At 39.9% G+C, this 24,162-nt stretch overlaps 1 protein-coding gene across 1 annotated transcript; it reads right to left on the bottom strand.

The window, feature by feature from the left end:
* Nucleotides 1-253: 253 nt before the first annotated feature.
* On the bottom strand, nucleotides 254-24,156 carry LOC110164500 (death-inducer obliterator 1-like). The gene is made up of 13 exons (XM_055165727.1): nucleotides 24,019-24,156; nucleotides 23,066-23,329; nucleotides 22,555-22,702; nucleotides 9,749-10,427; nucleotides 9,330-9,489; nucleotides 9,133-9,237; nucleotides 8,894-8,992; nucleotides 8,638-8,812; nucleotides 7,615-8,194; nucleotides 7,383-7,536; nucleotides 7,215-7,304; nucleotides 6,947-7,142; nucleotides 254-6,858 (listed from the first exon to the last, which is right to left on the bottom strand). Exons 1-13 carry the CDS (start codon nucleotides 24,091-24,093, stop codon nucleotides 533-535), a joined length of 9,051 nt encoding a protein of 3,016 aa, XP_055021702.1. The 5' UTR covers nucleotides 24,094-24,156; the 3' UTR covers nucleotides 254-532.
* Between the last annotated feature and the right edge of the window lie 6 nt (nucleotides 24,157-24,162).

Raw genomic sequence — 24,162 nt, 5'->3', positions numbered from 1 at the left:
ACTTATTTTGTTTGATCAAAATGCATATTGGTATGAAAACTAACTTTATTTTATTTGTTATTTATTTTTCACTTAAAGCTGCTTATTCCATACTTCGCAATCAGGACCTAAAGGCTAGTAGATGTGAAATTTGGAAAAAATAGGCTATAAATAATAAACATATGTATATATTTATAACTGCCATCAGCAGTCTAAATCTTTAAAACAAAATATCTGAATGTAACCTTAAAATTAAAGTCATCAGATTTTTTTATTTATTCAGTTTATTAAAAAAAACAAAACAAAACAAAACAAAACCAAAAAAGAACAAAAAACTTCAAACTATAGATTTACCATACAGCAACCTTTCTGTATTGACATGGCAATGATAATTTACAGAACAAAACTTAGTTCAACATGTTCATAATCAAATAAAATCAACTACAACAACCTCAAGTTGCCAGTGAGTTACTTATTAAGGTCTAGAGCATTTAGAGTCTATGAACATGTATATTGTTTCATTGTTTACACTTTTAACTTTTTCCACGGCAGTCTATCTCCTTCGTCCTCCTCTCCCTCTCCCTCGTTGCCTTCCATGTGATTGAAAGGGAAATAAGGGACCATCTGGAGGAGTGGGAAGTAAAGGAGTTTTGTGCCTTGGAGGCATCATTTGTTCTGTGTCTGTCAGAGTGTTATCAGACTGTTCAGATCTAGTTGCACCTGATGTAGGGTCTTTTATTTCTCCAGATTTAGGGTCAGAGTCAACTTTTGGTAAATCAGACTTTGGGCCTGAGTCCTGATCCCTTCTGTGGGTAGATCGGTCCCTGCTTGAACTTCTTCTATGAAGAGGTCGACATTGTTCTCCTCTCATGTCTCGCCCTCTGTTTCTTTCGCTGTCATGGGACCTCCTGTCCCTTCCAGGGCGTGATCTTTCTGGTCTGTCATCATCTTGTCTGTTTTCCCAGTTCTGGTTCCAATCATCTTCTGGTCTCCAGCCTTCAGGCCTTTGATCATGCCTTGGACCACTAAAATCACCCCTGTTCTGTCTATCATCTGGGCCATCCCTCAGGCCCCCAAATGGCCATTCATGTGTTTGACTTTGCCCCCTATTGTCTGGAACTTTGCCCTCATGTTGAGGTCCTTCAATACTGGGATGGGGGTTTCCCCGTATAGCCCCCCAGTTTTCATTTCCAGGGCTACAAACTTCACCTTCAGGTCCAAAGTCTGGCATAGGCCCACCCCTGTGAGATCTAGGATTTCCTGGTCCATCTCTTCCTCTGAAATCTTGAGCCCTTGGTATGCCACTGTGCACTGGACCGGGCCCATCCATAGGACCACATCTATATTCAGCACCCCTCTCAAAATCTGGCCCTCTATACAGCTCTGGATCGCAAATTGGGCCCCCTCTGTTTTCACCATCTCCTCCAAAGCCTGGCTCTCTAGGGCCCCCTCTGTGTTCCCAATCTCTACCGGGGCCTAGCCCCTTATGTCCCCCTCTATGAGGTCCTGGGCCATCCATAGGGCTACCTCTGCCAAAGCCTGGCCCTCCAAACCCTCCTCTGTGTGGGCCCTGTCTAAGAGGTGATGGACCATCTATTGGGCCTTCTTGATGTTCATCACCTCTATCAAACCCTGGCCCTCCATACCCCCCTCTGTTTGGACCTGGGCCATCCATTGGGCCATCATTTCCAAAACCTGGCCCTCCAAATCCTTTATGCGGTCTTTGATCTCCCATATCTCTTTGTTCATCATCTATATCCAAATCAGGCCCACTAAATGCTCCTCTGCTCCATCCTGGATCATTCCTTGGGCCGCCTGCACGTTCTCCACCTCTACCAAAACCTTGTCCCCCATGTCCCCTTCTATTTGGTCCTGGGCCATCCACAGGGCCAGTGCTATTAAAACTTGGCCCTCCACCTCTACCAAACATTTGGTCACCATACCCTTCTCTGTGAAAGCCATCCATAGGACCACCTTTATGCCCCCCTCCTCTACCAAACCCTGACCCTCCAAAACCACCTCGTTGTGGTTCTGAATTATCCATGGGGCCTTCTCTGTCAAACTCTGGCCCCCCTTGTGCCTCTCTCAGATGTCCTGGGCCATCCATAGGACCACCTCTATGCTCCCCACCTCTCCCAAACCCAGGTCCTCCAAATCCACCTCTATGGGACCCTGGCCCATCCATAGGCCCCATATCATAATCTAGCTCCCCATGTCCTCCCCTATGATGTCCTGGACCATCTATTGGACCATGACGTTCCCCACTTCTACCAAACCCTGGCCCTCTAAATCCCCCTCTCTGTGGTAGTCCATCCCTAGTGCCTCTGTCAAACTGTGGTTCTCCATCCTCTCCACTCTGAGGTCCTAGCCCACCAATAGGACCATCTCTACCAAACCCTGACCCTTGAAATCTACGGGGTCCTGGGACATCCATAGTGCTATCTCTATCATAATCTGGCTCTCCCAGTCTTCCCCTTTGATGTCCAGGGCCACCTATAGGACCTCCTCTGCCTAATCCTGGTCCTCCAAATCCACCTCTTTGGGGTCCTGGGCCATCCATAGGGCCTCTATCAAAATCTGGCTCTTCATGTCCTCCTCTGTGAGGCCCTGAGTTGTCTATTGGATCACCTCCATTATCCCTACCTCTACCAAACCTTAGGCCTCCAAATCCACCTCTACGGGGCCCTGAGCCATCACCTGGACCGTGATGTTCACCACCTCTGCCAAAACATGGCCCTCTAAATCCCCCTCTATGTGGTGGTCCATCAATAGCGTCCCTATCAAACTCTGATTCTTCATGCCCCCCACATTGAGGTACTGGCCCACCCATAGAACCCTCATTACCAAAAATTGCCCTTTTAAAACCTCCCCTTTGGGATCCAAGGCCATCCAAAGGGCCACCTCTATGCTCTCCACCTCTGCCTAATCCTGATCCTCCAAATCCACCCCTGTGGGGTCCTGGGCCATCCATAGGGCCTCTATCAACATCTGGATCTCCATGTCCTCCACTGTGAGGTCCTGGGTTCTCCACTAGGCCCCCTCCATGTTCCAAACCTCTACTAAACCTTGGCCCTCTAAATCCCCCCCTCTGAGGTGGTCCATCCATAGGGATTCTCTCAAATTCTGGTTCTTCATGGTCCCCACTTTGATGTCCTGGCCCACCCATAGGACTATCTCTACCTAAACCTGGCCCTCCAAAGCTTCCTCTGTGGGGTTGAGGACTGTCCATAGGACCACCTAGATGTTCCCCAGCTCTACCAAACCCTGGCCCTCTAAACCCACCTCTATAGGATCCTGGTCCATCCACCGGGCCTCTATCAAACTCTGGTCCTTCAAGTCCCACTCTTTTAGATCCTGAGACATCCATAGGACCACCTCTATACTCCCCACCTCTCCCAAACCCTGGCCCTCGAAAACCACCTCTATGGGGTCCTGGCCCATCCAAAAGGCCGTTATCAGAATCTGGCTCTCCACGTCCCCCCTTGTGATGTCCTGGGCCATCTACTGGACCACGATGTTCTCCTCCTCTTCCAAACCCTGGCCCTCCAAATCCCCCTCTACGGGGTCCTGGGCCATCCATCGAACTTCCTCTATCAAAACCTGGCTCTCCCTGTCTTTCCAAGTCGTCCCTGTAGTGTCTCTGAGCCTCCATTGGACCACCTCTACCAAAGCCTCCCTTGTGTGGACCTTGGCAATCTATAGGGGTATCTCTATGTTCAAATTCACCAAAATTTGAATCTACAGTTTTATCTCTGTGTGGACCTGGCCTATCAATAGAGGAATCTCTAGGTTCACCTCCTCTATCAAACTGTGGGCCACCATGTCTCCCCCTGTGAGATCCAGGCCCTTCAAATGGCAAACCTCTAGAATTCCTCCCTCTAAAAGCAGGACCACTGTTATTCCATGGAGCATGGAAATCTGCTCCTCTCTGTTCAGGTTGTTTCGGGTTATTAGTTCCAGCTAGATGTCCATGTAAACTGGGATTGGCAAAACTAATGTCAGACCCGATGGTCATGTCTCCTCTTGGATTAAGTCCCATAATATCACCCCCACATCTTATCTCTTGTAATTCAGGAATATTTTGACTTTGAGTAAAAGTCACAGGCCCAGTATTCCAAATGTTTGGATTTCTTTGACTGAAATCTCTTTCTAGACTAGATCTTCTTTCACCCTTCCCAAAGTTTGACTCGGAATGCTGATCTCTAGTTAAGCCTATAAGTGTATTCTGGCTAAAATTACTATTGGCTGACTCTTTATTTCTAATACCCCTGTCAGCATTGAGGTTTTCAGTCATTTGATTTCTGCTACTAAACTGTTGATCATGTGTTCCTTTATTTCTCAAAGTAGCAATGTCTTTATTTGGTTTGCTGAACATATCTTCAAGTTTATTTGTGTTTTGTTTTGGGTCTGTTAAGGTTGGGCTATCATCCCTTGATGCCTGGAGAATATTTTCAAGATCCCCCAAGCCTGGAATAGAATCTTTACATGGGCTGTCTTCATTTTTTGTTGGAGGGGTTTCAACTGCAAAAGGCTTGGGATCATCCAGTTTTTTAATCTCTGAAATTGTTTCTTCAGATTTGAATTCTACTTTAACACAAGCCACAGCAGCTGTTTCCACTAAATCTACTGGCTTTTGTTCATTTAAAAGAGTGTTGCCAAGAGTAAGAATTGGTTGAGAACAACTTTCAATTTTAATATTCTCTTCAGTAGGTTCTAATTTTACATTGTTCTCCATCTTTATAATGTTAGTACTTTCAGATACATCTTCTGAAAATCGTGGCTCTGGATCTGGACTTTGGGGTGAGTCTCTCGTAGGCGGTTCAAGCTCTCGTAGTGGTATTAGACTATCAAGTTTGCCATCCATTAAAAGGTCTCTAGCCCATTTCAACTGTTTAAGGTCACCTGGTGTATTATCATTACTTGCAAGTTGTTCTTGTGTCACCAGGAATGTGAGTAGTGTCTCTTCTGTATCCACATCATTTGTATTATTAGGAGATTGGGAAGGCAAGTTCTCTTCAAGGTTTTTTGCTTGTGTGGCAAAAGCACTAATTTCACTTTTTGCAGCAATTTGACTTAGTTGGGAGTGTTCTCTTCTTCGGCGTGGTGAAAGAGAGGCAGAGTTTTTATTCCTCTGTGATGATGAGGATCTTCTACATCGTCTTGACCGAGTCTGTGAGGTACTGTCTCTCCGTGTTCGATTGGGGCGCTCCGATCTGTCTCTGGATCTATGCCTTGAAATGGTTCTTTCACTTCTGTGGTGTCTGTCTCTGTCTCTCCGCCTTCGGGACCGGGAAGGAGAGCGACGCTGGGATCTTCTGGATGGACTTCGATGGCGGCTCCTTTCGTGATTACTTCGTCTCTTTGGTGAATATTTGTGCCTTTTGCTATGGCCGGAACTTCGTTCATTTTTAGAGACAGACGAATCCCGAGACTTCGACCTGGGCTTCTCTAACATACCAGCCTGAATTTCATCAAAAAGAGATTCATCCTCTGGATCATACGCTACATCAGAATCCCCCACCTCACCAGGAGAGGGAGCATTTTCATTTTCTTTAGAGGCTTCTAGTGTTTCACTTTTATCATTTAAATTGTCTGTTTCATTTATTATTGTAGAGACAGAGTTATCTTTTTCTGATGTAGTATCCAAAACAGGACTGTTGCCCGGTTCCGTTGCGCCACCCTGCAAAGTTACAAGTTTGTTAAGAGGCAGCGCTGATGATGACGGAGATACAAGCGAATCAGAGACTGAAAACTGAGCCATAAACATCCCCACAGCCTCTCTCTGTTTACGCAGAGCCTCTTCCTGTTCTCTTAATTGTCGTTTCTGCTCTTCAATTTGCCGGTTCAGTTCCTCAAGCATGCGCTGTTGTTCAGTCAGGGTTTCAGCTGATATGACCACAGTGCCTGTAGGCACCGCGTAAGCTACAGCAGCTGGAGCAGCAGCTGGAGGAGAAGATGGAGCAGCAGCTGGAGGAGCAGGTGGAGCAGCAGCTGGAGGAGCAGGTGGAGCAGCAGCTGAAGCAGATGGGGCAGCAAATGGGGCAACAATTTGGGTCGGACTAGGTTTAGAAACTGGAGCAGGTGTCACTTGGGGAGAATCTAGAATTGTAGGCGAGTTTGGCTTTGGCACCTGAGTTGTATCTGAGATGTTTTTGGAGGTATTTTCATTTCTAATATCATCAAAGATTGTTTCATCCTCCGGATCATAAGCAACATCATCATTAACATTTTCTGTAAATTCAGGGATATTCTCTTTAATGTCTATGCTACTTTTGGGAACAACACCATATCCACCAACAGGATCATACTCCTCTTCTGGATCATACGGTCGATCTAAATCATCATTGTCCTCTTCCTCTATTTCTTTAACTGTTGTTTTCCCTCCAAACTGCTGTACTATTGGATCTACCATAGACAAAGGACATTTCTTAGATCGGGCTGCTTTTGCAGTGCTACTTGCATCAGAAGATACATTCGCCTCTGTTTGCTTGGTTGAAAATAATTGTTTTAATATTGTTTGTAGTGGCGTTTCATTACTGGAGGTTGCTGTATTGCTTTTAGATGAAGAGCTTTCTTTGCTTGTTTTAGACTGAGAGACAGATGCTACAGATGTGGTTGTAACAGAGGTAGAGTTAAAATTTGATTTGGGAGGTGAACTTGGAGGCGTTATGCTTATGGGAATTTCTGGATCATAGGGCTGGAAGTCGTCTTCTTTGTTTGAACCATAAAGACTTGGAGGTTTCGGTATCCACGAGGGATCAGAGGACATTGACACTTTGGGACGCTTTTCTTCAAGTTCTGTCGACAAGCTTCCAGGACGTTTTGATTTTTGAATGATTGCAAGGCCTAGAAGAAGATTTGGACGGTTCTTTTCAAAACCTGATAAAAGTGACATAAGTAAACCTTAGTTTTTCAATCAGTTTACCTTTTCTAAATGAAATTACATTCTTGAGTACTATTATGTTACCTGGTCCTTCAAGAGGTTGAAGTATGGCTGGGACAGCTTCTTTTGCACTTAGTGGAAATAGGTACATGTCTTTTATAGAACGGCTGTTGTTTGCTACAACACCAAAGCGCCCTCTGCTGCTGAAGTATGAGAACAATGAGACATAGGCAACCTCCTCTTCATCAGTGGCTGGTTGAAATCGGATGACACACAACTCCTAATAAAAATATAAAGAATTTACATGCATTAATGTTTGTTTTAAAATCAACATTCAACATGTTTATCTTGCCTTTGTAACTGAGGTTTTCAGTTTTGCAACATAGTCCCAAACAGTTTTTGGTAAAATCCGCCCACCAATCTGTATTGTATCAGGTAGGTCCTGACAACAACAAAAATCAACAATCAAACAAGAGAGGAAAACTATAAGACACATCACAGACACTGAATATTACCATACCGCTTTTAAATGTTCAGCTGGGCCTGAAACCAAGTATCCTTTTGTGACAAACTTTGCAATGGTCAGCATGTTCAAAAAGCCTTTCCAGAGAATGTCCTGCTTTGAAAGAAACTGTGGAGTCCCACTCTCACAAGAAATTTTAGGAGATGGATTTCTGAAAGAAAATCATACACATTACATAAACTGCATGATACCTATTTTTATATTTGAAATGGTGAAACTATCATTTTACCGTGAGGATGAGCCATAAAGTCTAGGATCTCCTGAATGTGATGGTTTCATGAGGATAGATTTGGGTAATATTGTGGCAGAGGGGAGAGACACAGGTGGAGCAGGAGTGTCATTTAAAGAAAAGTAGGAGTCTGATTTCTGAATTTCTCTATCACTCAGAGCTGCTGAACTGTTGGTCAGAGCAGCATATCTATTAGCTGCAGTGCGAGGATCACGTCTTGTTATGGTTACCGTGGAAACAGCTGGAATGACCACTGGTGTGTATGACTTCATTGGAGCTGACTGTCGATCATCAGAACTTGGGGATGCAGGGGACTCCATGACAGGTGAGGCGGGTGTATCCATGGAGGGGGAGGCGGGAGAGTCTTGGGTGGTGGGTGAAGCGGGAGACTCTACGATGGTCAGAACCGGAGAGCCCATGGTGAAATGAGGCACAGGTGAGTCCATGTCCGGGGAGTCAGGAGGGGCTAGGAGAGGGGAGTCCTCTCCTTTGGACCTTTTCCATAAAGGCTCATGCTTCTCCTCGGAAACTCTCTTTTTTTTCTGCACAGGCTCTCCCACTTCATCTTGTGGCATTTGACCTATAGATAAAGCAGGGAATTGGCAAGGCACTGACAAAACAGTTAGGATAGGTTCATGTGGCATCCTATCATGACGAAGGGTCCACAGTTTAAAATGAAGATTGATGTAGGCTAGAATTCTTTAATAGCAAAAGTTTGGAATTAGTTTATTTACAGTTAATATCTTTCACAAGCAAGAATTAACTTTACTGATTGAACTTTTTTTTTCACAATATCTTAAAAATTTCGTCATGCTCAGAGTTAAGCAACAGGTAGATTTTAATTACCTGCTAAAGGCAATATAAAACATAGTAACATAATAAAACAAGAATCATTACCCTAAAAAAAATTGTGATATTAATAATTTAGCATATTGCCCATCCCTAATGGGAAGGCCATTGAGCCATAACAATTAAATTGTTCTCTAGCCTCAATCTGAAATTGTGACGTCATGCATGACTGACCTGTGCAGATTTTGCATTTGACGTCAAATAGGTGCTTATGATGTTCTGCTGTAGTGTCCTTGAGCATACAAGTGAGAATATCAGGTATAGCACCCCCTCCTTGGTTGGACTGGCTCATCTTTGACTTTATAATAGATTCAGGGACAGTTTTCTTTTGTTCCAGTAAAGGCACATTCTACAAAGAAAACATTATTCAAATTTAAAAACAGCATATAACACGCTATTTTTCTGAAGTAATTGTTTAAAATGTATGCACCTTAGTCCTATCAGTTCTGGTCTGAATCAAACTGGGTAAATCTAGCTTCACTGGTTCAGGCTTTTGCAGTGAAACTCTCACAGATGTTGTGGCCTTCACCTAAAGAAAAAAATATGCATATAGCATTACTTCTATTAAGTTACATTTTTCTGGTTATTATTTTTTTACTATATCATTATCATGCACTAGTAGTATATTATTAGATTACAGCATAGACTTATCAGTATAAGTACTGGTACCTCCTTAGGAGGTTCTGGAGGCTGTATTGCCTGCATATCTTTCTGGCTCATTCTGACCAGTCTGAAGGGGCTGATCTCTCCTTGCACCAGTCGAAACAACAGGCCCTACAATGACCAAAAAACAAATTATTATAAAAATAACAATTAAAATCACTGTAAACATGAAATATAAAACACACTTGTAAATGTAACTGTACCTTATTTTTTGGATCTTTCAAGTTGAACATTATAGTACGATACTTATTCATATATTTGCTGTCTGTGTTACGAAATATGTTGAACATCTCTGTCTCAATATTTGTGACAAGTTTTCCAACGTCATTTTCAGACATGTCCAGCTCCTCACTGTCACACACTCTGCAGAGATGGACACATACTAGTATGTTGGCAACTGATTAAAAACAATTTACATTACATTAAGAGCCTAAAGGTCATAGTCAGTCATCCTCACTCCTCACTCCTCAGTGGTGGTAGTCACAGCTGGCCTAAAGTATACAGATGGACGGCTGCCAATCTGCACTATTCCGACCACCAACACTCATACTAGGCATAGTAGTAAGACATCATCACTTTCTAAAATCTGAAAACCACCCATGTTTCCAGAATAATTTCTTACCTCTTGAACAGGATGCCGACTAGAGAGCGCTGGATACTTTGCCTGATTTGGTTATTGGGCTGCGATGGTGGTCTTGACGAGGGGGCGCTGGGGGCAGGAGGCACGGGCAGATTTCGGGTCTCTGGTTGAACCACAGAAGTAGGAGCAGGGGAGGGCTTCTTGGTGGGCTCTAGGCTTGGACCAGGGGACGTTTTTTTGGTAGGCTCTAGGCTAGGTGGAGGTACTTGGTTGGATCGAGTTTGGGGTGCTGGGGTCTTCTTTGGTATAACAAAAGCAGTCTTTTTGACCATAATAGCACCTGTTTCATGTAGTCTATTGACAGGTGGAGCAGGGGGTGAAGTTTCTGGAGGTTTAGTCTGTTTTGTGATGGGTTGTGAGGGTATTGGTTTGGCTGGGGAGGTGAATGCTATGCTTGGCTTTGGGGAATTTACTTTTGTAGAACTCAGTTTTGAGACATTCTTATTAATGATTGTCTCTTTTGCCTTTTCTGGAGGTTGCTGTTTTAAAGTTGGTTCAGGAGCAGGTTTTGGACTGAGGGTATTGTCTTTAGGAGCAGGAGCAGCTGTAGGGGGAGGAGGTGCAGTTGGTGCAGTTTCAGTAAAGGACTCTTCTGAAATCTGTTCTGAAGGAGTGATGGAGTCTACGACATCTGCAGCAACTCCAAGATCCTCAACAGCAGCTAGAAATAAGAAACAGGAAGCACGGTGCATTTTAAAAATTGAGTTTATGACAAAATTTAACCTAAGATAAATGTTGCCTAGTATTGAACACCCAAGGCCCATCATCGGTTCCTTACTTGGATGCCACATTATGAAATATTATTATTTTTTTAATAATCTAATGAATGGAAACAGTTCAGTTAGGTAACAATTTATGTCAGGGGTCATCAAACAAAGGCCTGCGGGCCAACTCCGGCCCTCCATGCCTCTTTGACCGGTCACCCAACCAATCCGCCCCCATCACCTGAACTAGACCTATGAGGCAATCCTCAAAAGTTGTCGCTACTGCATTACTTTTTGGCAAATAACAACACATCTGCATCATGATTTTTTTTCAATGAAAAATTATATTTATATGAAGTATGTATATTTAAATAATGATATGACATATTTACATTTGAAGCTGAATTTTTGTCATCTGACAGGCTCGAGATCAAACAGTGACAGTCAATGCACACACAGACTTCTGTAGTGCAGTTAAAGACAACAAAATGGCAAGTTTAAAGTATGAAAAGTTGACAGAGAGTGCTGCGTTTTCCAAGAACAGTGGACAACTGATATTTGTTTTGTTCAGTGCGAGGACCGTGCAGTTTATCTGAAGTGTGGCAGTTTTCAAATAATAAAATCTGTGTTGTCAGGGTCATACAATTCTGTTATACAGACTACCTGACACAAGCCCCATCACAGTCAGGAGCGATAATGTGGCCCCCAGAGAAAAAAGTTTGGTGACCCCTGATTTATGTCACTCTGTGTTCTGATGAATGGTGTATCATTGCCTTCCCATTAACACTGCTTTGGTTCATGTAAGTCTGAATGGACTGAAAACCATTACGATGGTCCTATGCACAATGGATGGTTTCACCATTCTTCAAGATATAATGAACATCATCATTTTAAATTATATATTTATACTGTGAACGTACACAAGTATGGGACCTTTCAGTGTGGAGTTTGCATGATTATCTGTGCCTGCATAGGATTCCATTTTTGGTGGGGTCACACTGAGTTCCATCCAGGAACTGAACTGACTGTGAGCACAGTAACAACTCTTGCTGGAATGGAGCAGTGCATCCATTTTATTGAAGAACAGTGAATGTCTGAAAAGGAAATCCTCTTAATTTATTTGTCTATAACCTCTCTTTTATGATAAAAATATATTTAATCAACCAAGACGTTTAGAACAGGCATATCTACTGAACACAACTGTGGGCTCTCTGGACTGGAAAGTCATATTAAGTGTGTATGGCCACTGAACAAAACTTCTGAATAATTTATCAGGCCAGCAAAATAACTCAACCCCCCGAGCTCTCACTGAGATCTGTAGCTGCTCAGCGCTGAGAAAAAACACCTTCATCAAACTCCTGCCACTGCTTCTGGCACATAAAGCAGTTAAAAAAGAAACAAAAAAATCTTTATGGGATATGAAATAGATGGAGATGTTAAATGCAAAAAGGGTAACAATATTGTATGAATACTATTTAAAAGAAGAATTATGTAAATTTCCATTATCTCATCAAATGATGAGGAAACTGAATATATAAAAATGTTATTTAACAATGGGTAAAAGACAGGAATAAATAAAATTATACTTCACCCCCTCCTTTTCGAACATATATTTTCTTCTATATGAAGATTATGAATCTGCATTATTGGCTTTTTTATGCTATATATGCTGCATTACATTATGTAATTGTCTTTATTGTTTTGTCTTGACTTTTTTAAATGCATATCTAAAAATAAACAAACAAACAAAGATTGACTGTGTGTGTGTATATATATATATATATATATATATATATATATATAAAAACTCACAAAACACATCACTATAACTATTCAATAGCAACTGGCTATGTTACATTCATTTGTCTTATTCAGTGTTTTTAACTGAATGTGCTTCCTGATTTGATTTGTATGATTGCCTGAATAAATTGTGTTGAATTTCTTTTTATCTGAAGAACTGTATCAAACATGCATCAAAAAAACTACACTGCTCAAAAAAAAAATTAAGAAACACTTTGAAAACAAATCAGATCTCAATGTGAAGAAATATGTTGGATATCACTGCAAATATGAACAGGGAATGTGTTAGGAACAAAACGAGGTCACCTTTTTTAATAATAATTTAATATAATAAAATTTTCAGCCTACAGAGGCCTTCATTTTAAAGGCTCCCTGAAAATCTAAGTGAAATAATGATGTAGCAGGCCAGTCCATTGTGGTAAAATTTAATTTCTGCAACTCAAAAATGCTTCACAATATCTCGTATGGCCCCGATGTACTTGCAAGCATGTTTTGTTGTGGCATGCTCCTAATGAGATGACGGATGGTGTCTTGTGAGATGTCCTCCCAGATCTGTGTAAGGGCATCACTGAGCTCTTGTAGAGTCTGAGAAGCAACCTAGTGGTGTCTGATGGACCCATACATAATGTCCCAGAGGTGTTCTATTGGGGTTCAATTAAGGGATCTTGAGGGCCATTCAACTGTAACCCTTCATCCTCCAAGTACTGCCTACATACGCTTTGCCACATGGTTCCAGGCATCGTCATGCATCAGGAGAAACCCAGGACCTACTGCACTAGTGTAGGCTATGACAATGGGTTCAAGGATTTCATACCGATACCTAATAGCATTCAGACTGCCTTTTTTCTAACCAGTAGAGATTTGTGTGTCTCTCCATGGATATGCCTCCCAAGACCATAACTGACCGACCACCATACTGCTCATGCTGAACGATGTTGCAGGCAGCATAGTGCTCTCCTTGCCTTCTTCAGACTTTTTCACATAATCACAGGTGCTCAGGGTGAACCTGCCCTCATCTGTGAAAAGCATAGGGCACCAGTAGCAGACTTGCCAATTCTGGTGTTGAAAATGCCAATTGACCTTCATGATGCTCTACTACAGGAAGTTCTCCTAGAGTAACTGCCTGTCTCCTGAAATCTCCATGTTGTGAAGATTGTGTAGGGAGACACATTAAATCCCTTGCAACAGCACACCCAGATATGCCACCCTGGAGAAGTTGAACAATCTGTGCAACCTCTGTAGGGTTAAGGAATTGCCTCATACTCCTAGTAGTGATAATCATTTTACCCAAAGCTAGCACTAGCAGAAAACCAGCCAAAAAAGACCAAGAGAGGAAACTTCAAATGACCTCTACATAACTGTCTCATTGTTGCCACTCTAGGGCACCTGCTGTTCATTTCATTAAAAGAGGTGGCATCCTTATGCTCCTAAGACATTGCTCGGTCCATATTTGTATAGATAACCAACATATTTCTTTTTCACATTGAGAGCTGATGTGTTTTCAAAGTGTTCCTTTAATTTTTTGAGCACTATAGTTAAGAACTGCAACAATTTGAATGGACAATGAACAATGATTTTTGGGAGTTCTTGCTTAAAATGTCATGTTATGATTAGTTCTACCTCAAGAGCAAATTTTTTTATATTCTTATACTTTTGTGTAGTTACTCATACTTAAATGTGCAACATGTTACATTTTTTGTGTTATATTTCTGCCTGCCACAAACAGACATGCTAACTCTACGTGTTTTAGTAACATTCATTCTTTCTTGTCTCCTGTATGTGTTATATGTGGGTTTAATCTTGGATATAATCTATCAAGCTAACCATTTAAGAAACAAAGAAAAGACCTTTTGTCAGAGATACATAAGGGCAAAGTGGTTAGTTTTGATTCTTTTTTTTTGGAGGAGTCATGTTTGAAGCTGAATGTTCTCCCAGTGAGATACCAACACCAGGTAGAGGCCTTTCATCAGAATCAAATGGTATTCTGTGCCATTTATTCCCTCTGTGATTAGATTCCTGAACTTGCCAAAGGTTAAATTCTTTTAGTTTTTTATATTATATTATATTATATACTGGCATATTTAATAACTTGTTCTGTGTGTGTTTGGTCAGGTGACTGCAATGAATATCACTTTAAAAGGGATCAATAGTGTTGACTGAGCCTGGGTGAGAAACGGAAGCGCCCTGTTGAAACCCAATCAAATGAACAGCTGACAATGGTTTAGACATGTCCCCAGGAGATACAATACGGTCCTCAACATTTAGGAAAGGGGCAGTATCAAAGTGAATCAACTTAAAGAATCTTAACATGATTTGATGTTTATATTGAAATGCTGGAGGTATACTACGTGTATGTCTATGGTGGACAGCTGAGCAGTTTCTATGGTGACACAATGCACAAATTTTAAGATCCAAAAGTCTGAAAACAAAATGGATTTAAGCATATCTTCTTGAGCCTGGGATCATCACAAGTGTTCATGGTTCATGTAAGTTGTTGAAGGGTTTGTTTAATAGCACAAAATCAGCTCATCTGCTGTAGTCCAAGCTATACCAGTTCTTTAAGGTTAGACAAAAAAAATCTTAAAGTCTAATTTAAATCACAGCGCTTCAGACACAACAGTGCCTTTGGTTAGCATTGCCACCCCAGGGGCTGTTGAAGACATCAGCTGCAGAGTATCAATAGTGCCTCATTCACTGATGTCAGCATATCTGACCACACATGGATTTGATGAGGGCACATATGTATAGCTACGCAGATAGAAAAGACCAGGCTTGTTCATCACTTCAATATGAAGTGCTACAAATACAAATGTGGCTCAGGTCAAAATCCACAGTCTCCCTCCTTATGTTGTGTTCTTGGGCAAGACACTTAATATGCCTTGCCTTCAGTGTCTGTATTGGTGTGTATGGCAAATAGTCTCTTAATGCAAACTTTGTGAGTGTCCACTGAAGGGAGAACAGCACTATAAGACCATAAACTATTAACCAACATCAGCACAAAGTAGAAGAGAGCAGACCGCAGGCTCACAAACAGTGTGGAGTGACGGGTGAAACCTTGAAAACATGTCACAGCATAAATAACAGCAGCCTGGACAGTGACACTGAAGAGAAGGAGGAAGTGTGACAGAGAAGACCAGGTCCAGGATGAAGTTGTTGAAAACTGACCCTAAGCAACAAAATAAAACTTTATATTATCCAGCAATAAGTGTGTATTGTTCAAATAATCAGTAGATTATTACAGTACAAAAAAAACAAATGATGTTTTAGTAAATGTCCTGCCTCATTATAACCCTGCACCTACAGACCTCTCCACCAGGACTAAAGTCTAATTCAAATGCAGAAGTCCAATGTCTCTGGAGACTCAGTAGTACAGGGAGTTATGCAGTCAAAACAAAAACTAAAGTGACCTACTGATCAGCCTGCACTACTGTAGTGTTTCACAACAGGCTTAATGCCAAAGTGTAAAACTTTTTTGCAAGAAAGTAGAGAGAGAATCTTCATAAAGAATGTGGTTCCTTTATATATAATCATCCATGGTATGGCAAAAGACCTATCTATCCCCCTGGAGAATGTTACAAAGTGTGGTTTATTTCCATGGAGTTATCATGCAGTCTCCACCTCCAGAGAATTACATGACTTACATCACTTTAAGTATAACCCAGTGCCAGTGGTACAAAGACCCTCTTAAAGGTGCTTAAAGGTGTGCTATGTGCATTTTTGTTTGGGCGTCCATCACCTACTTGTTTCTATGGATATGTCACTGCTCTGCCTGAAATGTTCCACAGTACACAGAAACTAAATATTATTCAATTATGAGTGGATTTATAGCTCAAAATTACCTAGAAAAACAGGCATTCTGATCGTGAGCAGGGTTGCCTCTCCTCAGATTTTGACCTGTTGGTCTGGTGTCCATGAAGACAGAAAGATTTCATGCCATATTGTAAAACATTCCAGACAAAGCAATAACATCTCCGCAGAGATGGACACCTTTAACATATTTAGGGCGAGTGTCTGAGTGAAAAGTACCCCTGTCCATCCTGAGACCAGGCTATAAGAGCACCAGGGAGAGAATCCTCACCAAATACACTTTGTGTGGGCAGAGACAGCACTGCCTCTGACTGGGAGTATAAGAACAGTAGTGAGGACTGTAGACCTTTGGACCTCCCTCCCTCTTCTTAGGACTTTGCCCCAAAATGCGGTTTGACCAGGCCAGAAACATCCTGAGGGACCCTTCACACCCATCAATCTCTGTTAGAGCCTTTGCATTTGATGCAGGGAAAACCAGGTTATGCAAGTTTGTTCCTGATGGCTGTAAGACTGTTGCACTCCTTTTAAATGTGTGGGTGCTGCTGATTTTTAAGATCAAATATTCACATTATATTATTATTATGCAGCCGTTTATTTTCTTCTAATTCTTTACAAATACAACAAAAATTTTTGTCGAAACAATATTTAGAGGGTACTAAAATTACTGTCCACAGTACTAAGATATGGACAACACAATGTATACTTGATCCTTGGGCAATGATCCAGTGTTACCTCAGCACATACGCAGTTCCCATGGGATTGTGAGAAGCACATTGTAAGGCACATTTAAAAAAAAAAAAAAAGCTATAAATAGGTATTATTTTTCCTGATCAAGATAACTTAATTGGCATGCAACATAAACAAATCACATAGCAGCTGGTTTACTGTAGACTGAAAAGTCTAAAAGAAAAAAGCACACGCGAACAATTATATTATATTACACATAAGAAAAAACTAAAACTAAATATAGGTAGTCTGAGTGAAAAAGAAATAATAAATAATAATAAATGAAATAAAACTTAATTATGAGTTCAGTTGAGTGTGTTAAGTTAATAAAATAATGAAAAACAGATCCAGTATTATCAAATAGTTTGTAGCTATTGTAAATATTGTATCATCTTGAAAATAAATAGGCCACATGCAATTAACTCAAGGAATTTAGTTATTCTCAAAAGGCACTGCATCACACGACTCACTTCTAGTAAAACATAAAATATATATATATATATATATATATATATATATATATACATATATACATATATAAAGCATTCACTCCACAGACCACTATTTATTATAGAATGAATTATTTTTCTTGGTCAAGGCTAATGTGACTGAAAAAAAAAAAAGTAACAATATTTCATAAAAATAAATGTAATGGCTTCTATTTTTCATATACAGTAACCCTAGCATAGACTGATTATGGAATTGGTGTGAGTGCCAACACAATGCTATGTATGCAATTTACAAAAGAAAAAAAAGTATTACACCTTGTTTAGAGAAACCAGAAAAACACTGATTAAGTGTTAATCAATGCAACACCACACATAAAATGCGTCTCGTCCCGGTGAATGCTCCAATCCCATTTTGTTAGACAGACTTTTGTCACACAAAGGTCTCGACCCTGGTCACCACAAAGTCCCAACAAAGTATGTGGTGTGTGTTTTTATACAAGGCACTGTTCTAGATAATCCTCTATCTCCAAACTACAGCATTATACAATGTACAGACAGGCAATGATGAGGCAACTTTATCTTCAGGTTGTGTTTCATGACCGTGGAGTAAAACAGTTGTTTTCTGAGACATTTAAAACACTGTGAAGGATAAAGGCCAACCAAGGGTACTGCCCAGAAAAAACAGCAAATAATGACAAAAAAAGATACTGTCACTGTTACTCTCATAAAAATCTTAAGGATTGTGTTTGACACAAAAGTAAACATGATATAAGCAGCAAAATTTGTATCAACATAGAGTCATGTCTGGCAGCAGACAACCATTTCTACAGCAACAGTGAGTTTGTGTTTGTAGAAAAATGTATCTGGCAATTTCAGAGAATATGAAAAAATCCTGTTTCATTGTCCAATTTTAATATCTTTAGTGTCATGTCAGTTGTATTTGTCTATGTACACTGCATGAATGAGTGTATAGAGGGCTGAGTGGTTCCTTGATGTTCAGTGCCTTGAAGGTAGAAAAGTGGTATACAATTGTGCCCATTTATTTATAATTCATAATGAACTGTACTGTCATTTTGTAATGTGTAATTTTTTTCTTTTGAACTCTGGTCACACAAATTGCTGACAGAAAGTAGGTTGTAGCTAAATCTGGTACAGAGACTGTTTTCTTTTGTAAAATCAATGTTACAAGGTCCCTGCTGAATAAAAATTTAAACAAAAATGGCCAATTCACCAACTATATTTTTACTATGTGATGGTGTTAAAATATTTAAATACTAAAATACTGCTTTAGTATCCAGTTTTAATTATTAGGAATATTGTGATTTATAGTGGTCAGACCATGGCACTTTCTGTGCTTGTTCCAAACCAGGATGAATGCAGAAAGGTGTAGGAGGACCAAGCACCAGAAGACCCTCATCAAAACAGATGATTTTTGACAGAGAAACACAGGTGTTTTTCAGGAACTGCTTCTATGTGTTTGCTACTTTTCACTTCAACAAGTCCCTCCTGCCCATTATTTTACTTTGTGATGTGCTGAATGTAATTTTGTAAGTTTATTGTATAATAATAATAATAATATAATAACCTTCTGTATTATGAGGTTCTATTCTTGTAAACCAATGCATTTTTACTTGGCTGGTAAGAATTTTAGACTAAAGCTATAGTGACTAATTGAATGCGCTCAGATGAATCCTCGTAGCAAAATGTGGTTTTAGATGTCCTGCACAGCTCCATACCAGTCTTAAAGTGCAGATGAGTGCAGGTGACATGTGCACAGTGTTGAATCAAAGACTGCTCTTGATCTTGTCATGGACTTGCTTCAGTTTCTTCTCAGATGCAGAGATTAAATCAGTTTATGTAATGCTATCAGTGTAATTTGAAAGAAGTAAGAACACAGTCAGATTTCACTTGTGGTGTATGATGACATTGATTTCTTTGTCTTTTCAGTTTGAATCATGATTGTGGAAGAATTACAGAGAGCTGCCACTAGAGGGTGATGGTGATCTATATATTTTATGTTGAATCATAGAGCATACCATGCAAGGACTGAACCACATCAAATAACATATGGAGAATAACAGGGACAGAAGCAACTCCCAGTATAATGCAACGTCAAAGTAACTGACCATCCAATGTACCACCTTAATGTCAACCGTAGCCGAAACACTGCATCAACAGTGTAATCGAATATGACCTGCAGAGGGGGTGTTCACCAAGCAAAAGAACCTCATACTGAACAGGTTGGGTCACAAGTGAAGTCAAAGAAAAATTACACAAAAAAATTAAACAACTGAAAACTACCAACAACTACTAATGTAAAACATGGGCGGTGATGTGTTGGATGCAGTTTTGTCAAAATACTAAAACTAAAATAATAATACTATATTTAATATTACCATCATATTACCACCTGATCTTATAGCAGTACTGCTATAGATTAATACCATTAAAAAAAAAACGTATTCAAGAAAAGTAAAATTTGCCCTGTTTTTGTTCCTGTTTGATCCATTTTTGTTTTTTTCCAGTATGAATACCTGTTCAAATGAGTTTCTAATTTTGTTTCTATTTTTAATATTGAGTAGTATCTGATGGATATCAGCACCTTTGGTATCCCATATTTGGTGGAACATTTGCCCTCATAGTCATGGTACTGTGCACTGTGCATTGTGCACACAGTGCGGAGCTGAAACTCAGAAAACACTGAACCCTCTTCAGAATGTGGAAAATCAAATTCTGGCATGCAAGATACCACTCATGAGACAAATTAAATTAGGAAAAAAAGGGGAAAACATTTGAGAGCAGGTGAATAATTCCTAAAACTAAATTAAGATAATTTATAGTTAGTTAACTAAGTTTAGGAACACTTCGAATACCACTTTGTCTGCCATGATCATTTTCAAGCATAATAAATTCAGAATGTTTTTTTTTGTTTTGTGTTGTGTTGAGGATAACTGATGTGATGTATTCTCGTATGTGATCCATATATGCATGTGTGGATGTGGCATGAAGAAATTATTTTGAACCTGCAATTGTTCAGGTAACAACAGCCCCTGCATGTTTTTTGCTGAAATAAGTGTTTTAGTGAATGCAGCAAAAAGACTTTTGCTATTTAAATGTAACCAAAACTACAGAAGAATCTAAACTAAACGTCTGCTCACAAAAGCCAATATCCAACCAGCAGTATTATTTCTGACACTGATGACTCATAAGATGTTCATATACACCTTTTAGTGGCACAGTGGTTGCATATGGTTTCAATCGGCTGATCCTCATGCTACAGTTGACACTTGCCTATTTAATGAACCTAGATGGATTGGACTTGTTTAGTGTTGCACTTATGTATATTGCAAAGAGGGCTACATGGTATGAGACTATGGTGACTAACTTTGCAGAAATGGTATAATGCTGGTTTCTTTCTTCTTTTGAGAACAATTAAAATTATAACCACTAACATCATGGTTTCAGAGGTAGTCTTATGGACACCGTTTTTGAAATGAAGATGCTTTAACTCCAGAAGTAAAGTGTCCAAATGACCTACTCTGAAACTTTTTCTGCAGACAGTGACATTATGACCATGAAAACTGTTAAACAGATGTGTACATTCCTGTACATTCTGTTGCTTAGTTACTTCTACATATATTGGCAATATCAAGGATGATGATTTGTAAGAAGTCCTAAGTGTGCTAAACTTGATCCTTCAAAAAGACAGGATGAAGATGGGATGCCAGAAAGAAAAGTACAAAATTAGTGATAGCAAAAATAGGATATAGAACAGAATAATAATATTTGCACTTAGACTTGAATTGCACTGTCTCAGAAAAAAACAAAGCAACAATGAATGTGAAAAATGTATCAACATTTCACTAAAACTACAATAAATATCTTATTTTGGTCGGTTCAGAAATTATAGATTGTGGCAATGCAGTTGCTCAATGTCTGTATGTTTCATTGCATTTGGGTACAGAGTGGCAGCTGCTTCCCCGTCAGGACAGATTTTTACCACCAGTGGTCATTAAAAAGGTATTCATGGATAATACATGGAGACTAACTAGAAAGCTTCCAGTTGTTTATTAAAATCTCTACGTTCCTACTGTTTTTATCCTCACATAAATCTTTGACACTCGTCTCCACAGGGACCTTAGCATTGATGAGTCTTCTTGAATCCACTGCACTTTGTACAAGAGCAGAACGGTCTTCTTCCTTCTCCTCACCCATTGCAGATTTCAGTGTCTATCATTATCAGATCTGTATATGTATTTGTACAGGGCGTCAGAAAGAATCTAAAAACCCTAAACCCTGAAAATTAATAAAGGTTTTGAGCAAGAAATGTAAAATAAGCGGATATGACATTTGCTTGTAGTTTGTGAAAAGAATTAACTTAAATATGCATTTCTTTTTATGTTAGTTGTGAGAGTATTTAGAAAATAACTTGACAAAATGAGAATTTAATTTTGACTGCTATATTTAGTATAAATAAACCTACAGTACCTATTTTCTTCAGATCAATTCAAAGACTCCTGGATGGAACGGGTGGACACTTTCCCTATTTTCCATATTAAAAGAAGACAAAACCGACTTGACTGTTGTCAAGTGTTGGGGAGCAACTCAATGTTTCAGTACCACACTCACATTGAAGGAGTTTGGTGTATGGGTCACATAATTACCAGGAGAACTCTCTCCATTCAGGAATTATCAGAAAATGTCTATGTACAAAAGCACAGTGTCCAGCCATATAGCATTTTCATTGTATTCTACAGAGAAAGTTGCCTTTTACTTATTTATTTCAATGTAATTTAGAGGCAGGATAAAACGGAGTAAACCAATTGAGGATAAGACAACTGTGATACTTGCATCTCTTCTACACTAGACACAGCTGCGACTTTCTACAGTTGTAAAGACATCTGGGTTATTTAAAACAGGAACAGAAAATAGTTGCAAGTCACTGATAATGTGACCACAACCTGGCTGTTGCGGTTTAGGAAAATGACTTTCTGGTAGCGATGCCCCAGCGGAAATCAAATCTGTATGGATCAATGCCAAACTAATTTTCTCCATATAGAATACAATGAGACATCTCCACTACAGTTATATTCATAAGAGTTTGCCAAAAGCAATCTCTTTGCATGTTTAGTGAACTGCTTGGGCACATTCAATGGGAACATTTGAGTCGGCTGAAACAAACTGTAAAGTGATACTTACCGCTGCTGACTCCTCAGAGCAGTGGCGTTGTGTGGTTTGTGTTGTGTAATGTGTCAAGTGCTTATGTTGTGTAGTATGTGTCTGAGTGGCTGGTGGTACATACAGGCATTATACTGTGTAGCCTGAGCCTCAGTGACACTGGGGTCACAGGTTTGACTGGACTCTGACTCTGAAGGCTTGTCCTCTTCCTTCGTCTCCTCACACACTTCTCTGTTTGCAAGTCGCTTAGACACCCTACTCCCCCTCTGGGCCTGCAATTACACATTTAAAGATACGGAAAGTGGTCTATTATTTTTCAGTTCTTTTTTTTTTTTTTCCAGTGGGCTGAATGTATACTTAACTTTTGTAATGGTGTTAATTCCCTCTGCAGAACACTACACATCTATTTACATAATATGTATAAGTCTAAATTACAGGGTTAACAGGTTTTATACAAATATTGTTCTAAAACCCATTTGATTCCTTGTGTTATGCATTTTAGTAGATTTCCCAGATGTTAGTGCTGCTAAAAAGTGCACTGTAAAATATTGTTGATTTTTACATCTAAAGTGTATAAATAATCATGAAAATATCACCATTAAAATATCTGACTAATAGAGGTAACAAAGCCTAACCTTAGCAGGGGCTCGAGCAGGGGCAGCTTTCCTCTGCGCTCGGGCTCTGGTCTTGGGTGCTTTGGGCACAGACAGGTTCTTGATAGTGGCGGCAGCGTGCTGCATGATGCAGTCACTGCCGCAGTAAACAGACTCGGGTAAAGCAGATTTGGAGCAGCCAGGTCCGATACAGACTGGAGAATTGGAGTGAGACACTGGGGTTGGATCTGGTTCAGTTTTGACTAATAAAGGGCTCTCCTCCACCTCCATCATCTCCAAAGTGCTCTAAAACCACAAGCTTAAGTCAAACTTCAAGAGATTCAAACCTATTAGCAAAACAAAATGCCCACATATACAACAGCATTATACCCAAATTGTGTGGCAATATTATGTCAATGCTAGCTTTCCTGACACTTACATCTATCCATCTATATTGGATTGCGCATTGCACTCTACTCCACATTTTTTCGTTTTGTGAGTGTGTATGTGTAACTGTAGGCTCAATGGTAGCTTTTCCTCAGAAACAGCCAGATGAGCTTTTAGTTTTCATATTTCACAATAAGTCTGTGAAATCAATCAATCAGATCAAATTTTGATTGAGACTTTTATATATTCTGATATGCTTAGGTATTTTGAATTGAAAAGTCTACAGATTATGTCAGTAAAAGCAAGTAGTTCTGAGCAGATTTTTTTTTGTTACCTGCCATTCATTAAAAGTCTGTATTGTATATATTCAGGGAATTAATACTGAAAGACATATGGTATTAATTGCTTAAGCCAGAATAAATTGTAAAATTACAGATAAATGGAAAGATTTTTTGCTATATTGCTCTGCCCTATTTCAAAATACTGCACTAAAGGTTAAATAACACATTAAATACAATACAATCGTGGTCAAATTCCCTCTGTTGACATGTGAAAATGTTTATAGCCCCACACTAGTATGTATGTAAAATTTTACATATTTTTTTCACCTGTGTTTGCAGATTCTCTTGTTCTTCACTGTCCTCTGCAGGTGGACTGTGCATTAGGCAATTTAAAGGGCTCATCCCGAGATCAGGCTGAATAGTGAGATCTGCCTGGAGGAGGTTTGGTTCAATGCAAACCAAACATATATA

The sequence above is a fragment of the Boleophthalmus pectinirostris genome, unplaced genomic scaffold, assembly GCF_026225935.1.
Source record: "Boleophthalmus pectinirostris isolate CB_2022bp ecotype Guang Dong unplaced genomic scaffold, ASM2622593v1 HiC_scaffold_8, whole genome shotgun sequence".
Taxonomy (NCBI): domain Eukaryota; kingdom Metazoa; phylum Chordata; class Actinopteri; order Gobiiformes; family Gobiidae; genus Boleophthalmus; species Boleophthalmus pectinirostris.
Note: the sequence above shows the minus strand (reverse complement) of the source record. Positions and strands in the feature narration are given on the sequence as shown.

Bases quoted from the DNA above. Each gene is read 5' to 3' on its own strand.
- LOC110164500 (XM_055165727.1), bottom strand. From the start codon at position 24,093: ATGAGCCCTTTAAATTGCCTAATGCACAGTCCACCTGCAGAGGACAGT. The intron at 9,490-9,748 runs GTAAGAAATTAT...CCATCTCTGCAG, and splicing joins GTCGGCATCCTGTTCAAGAG to AGTGTGTGACAGTGAGGAGC. The intron at 8,195-8,637 runs GTCAGTCATGCA...CTTTATCTATAG, and splicing joins CAAATGCAAAATCTGCACAG to GTCAAATGCCACAAGATGAA.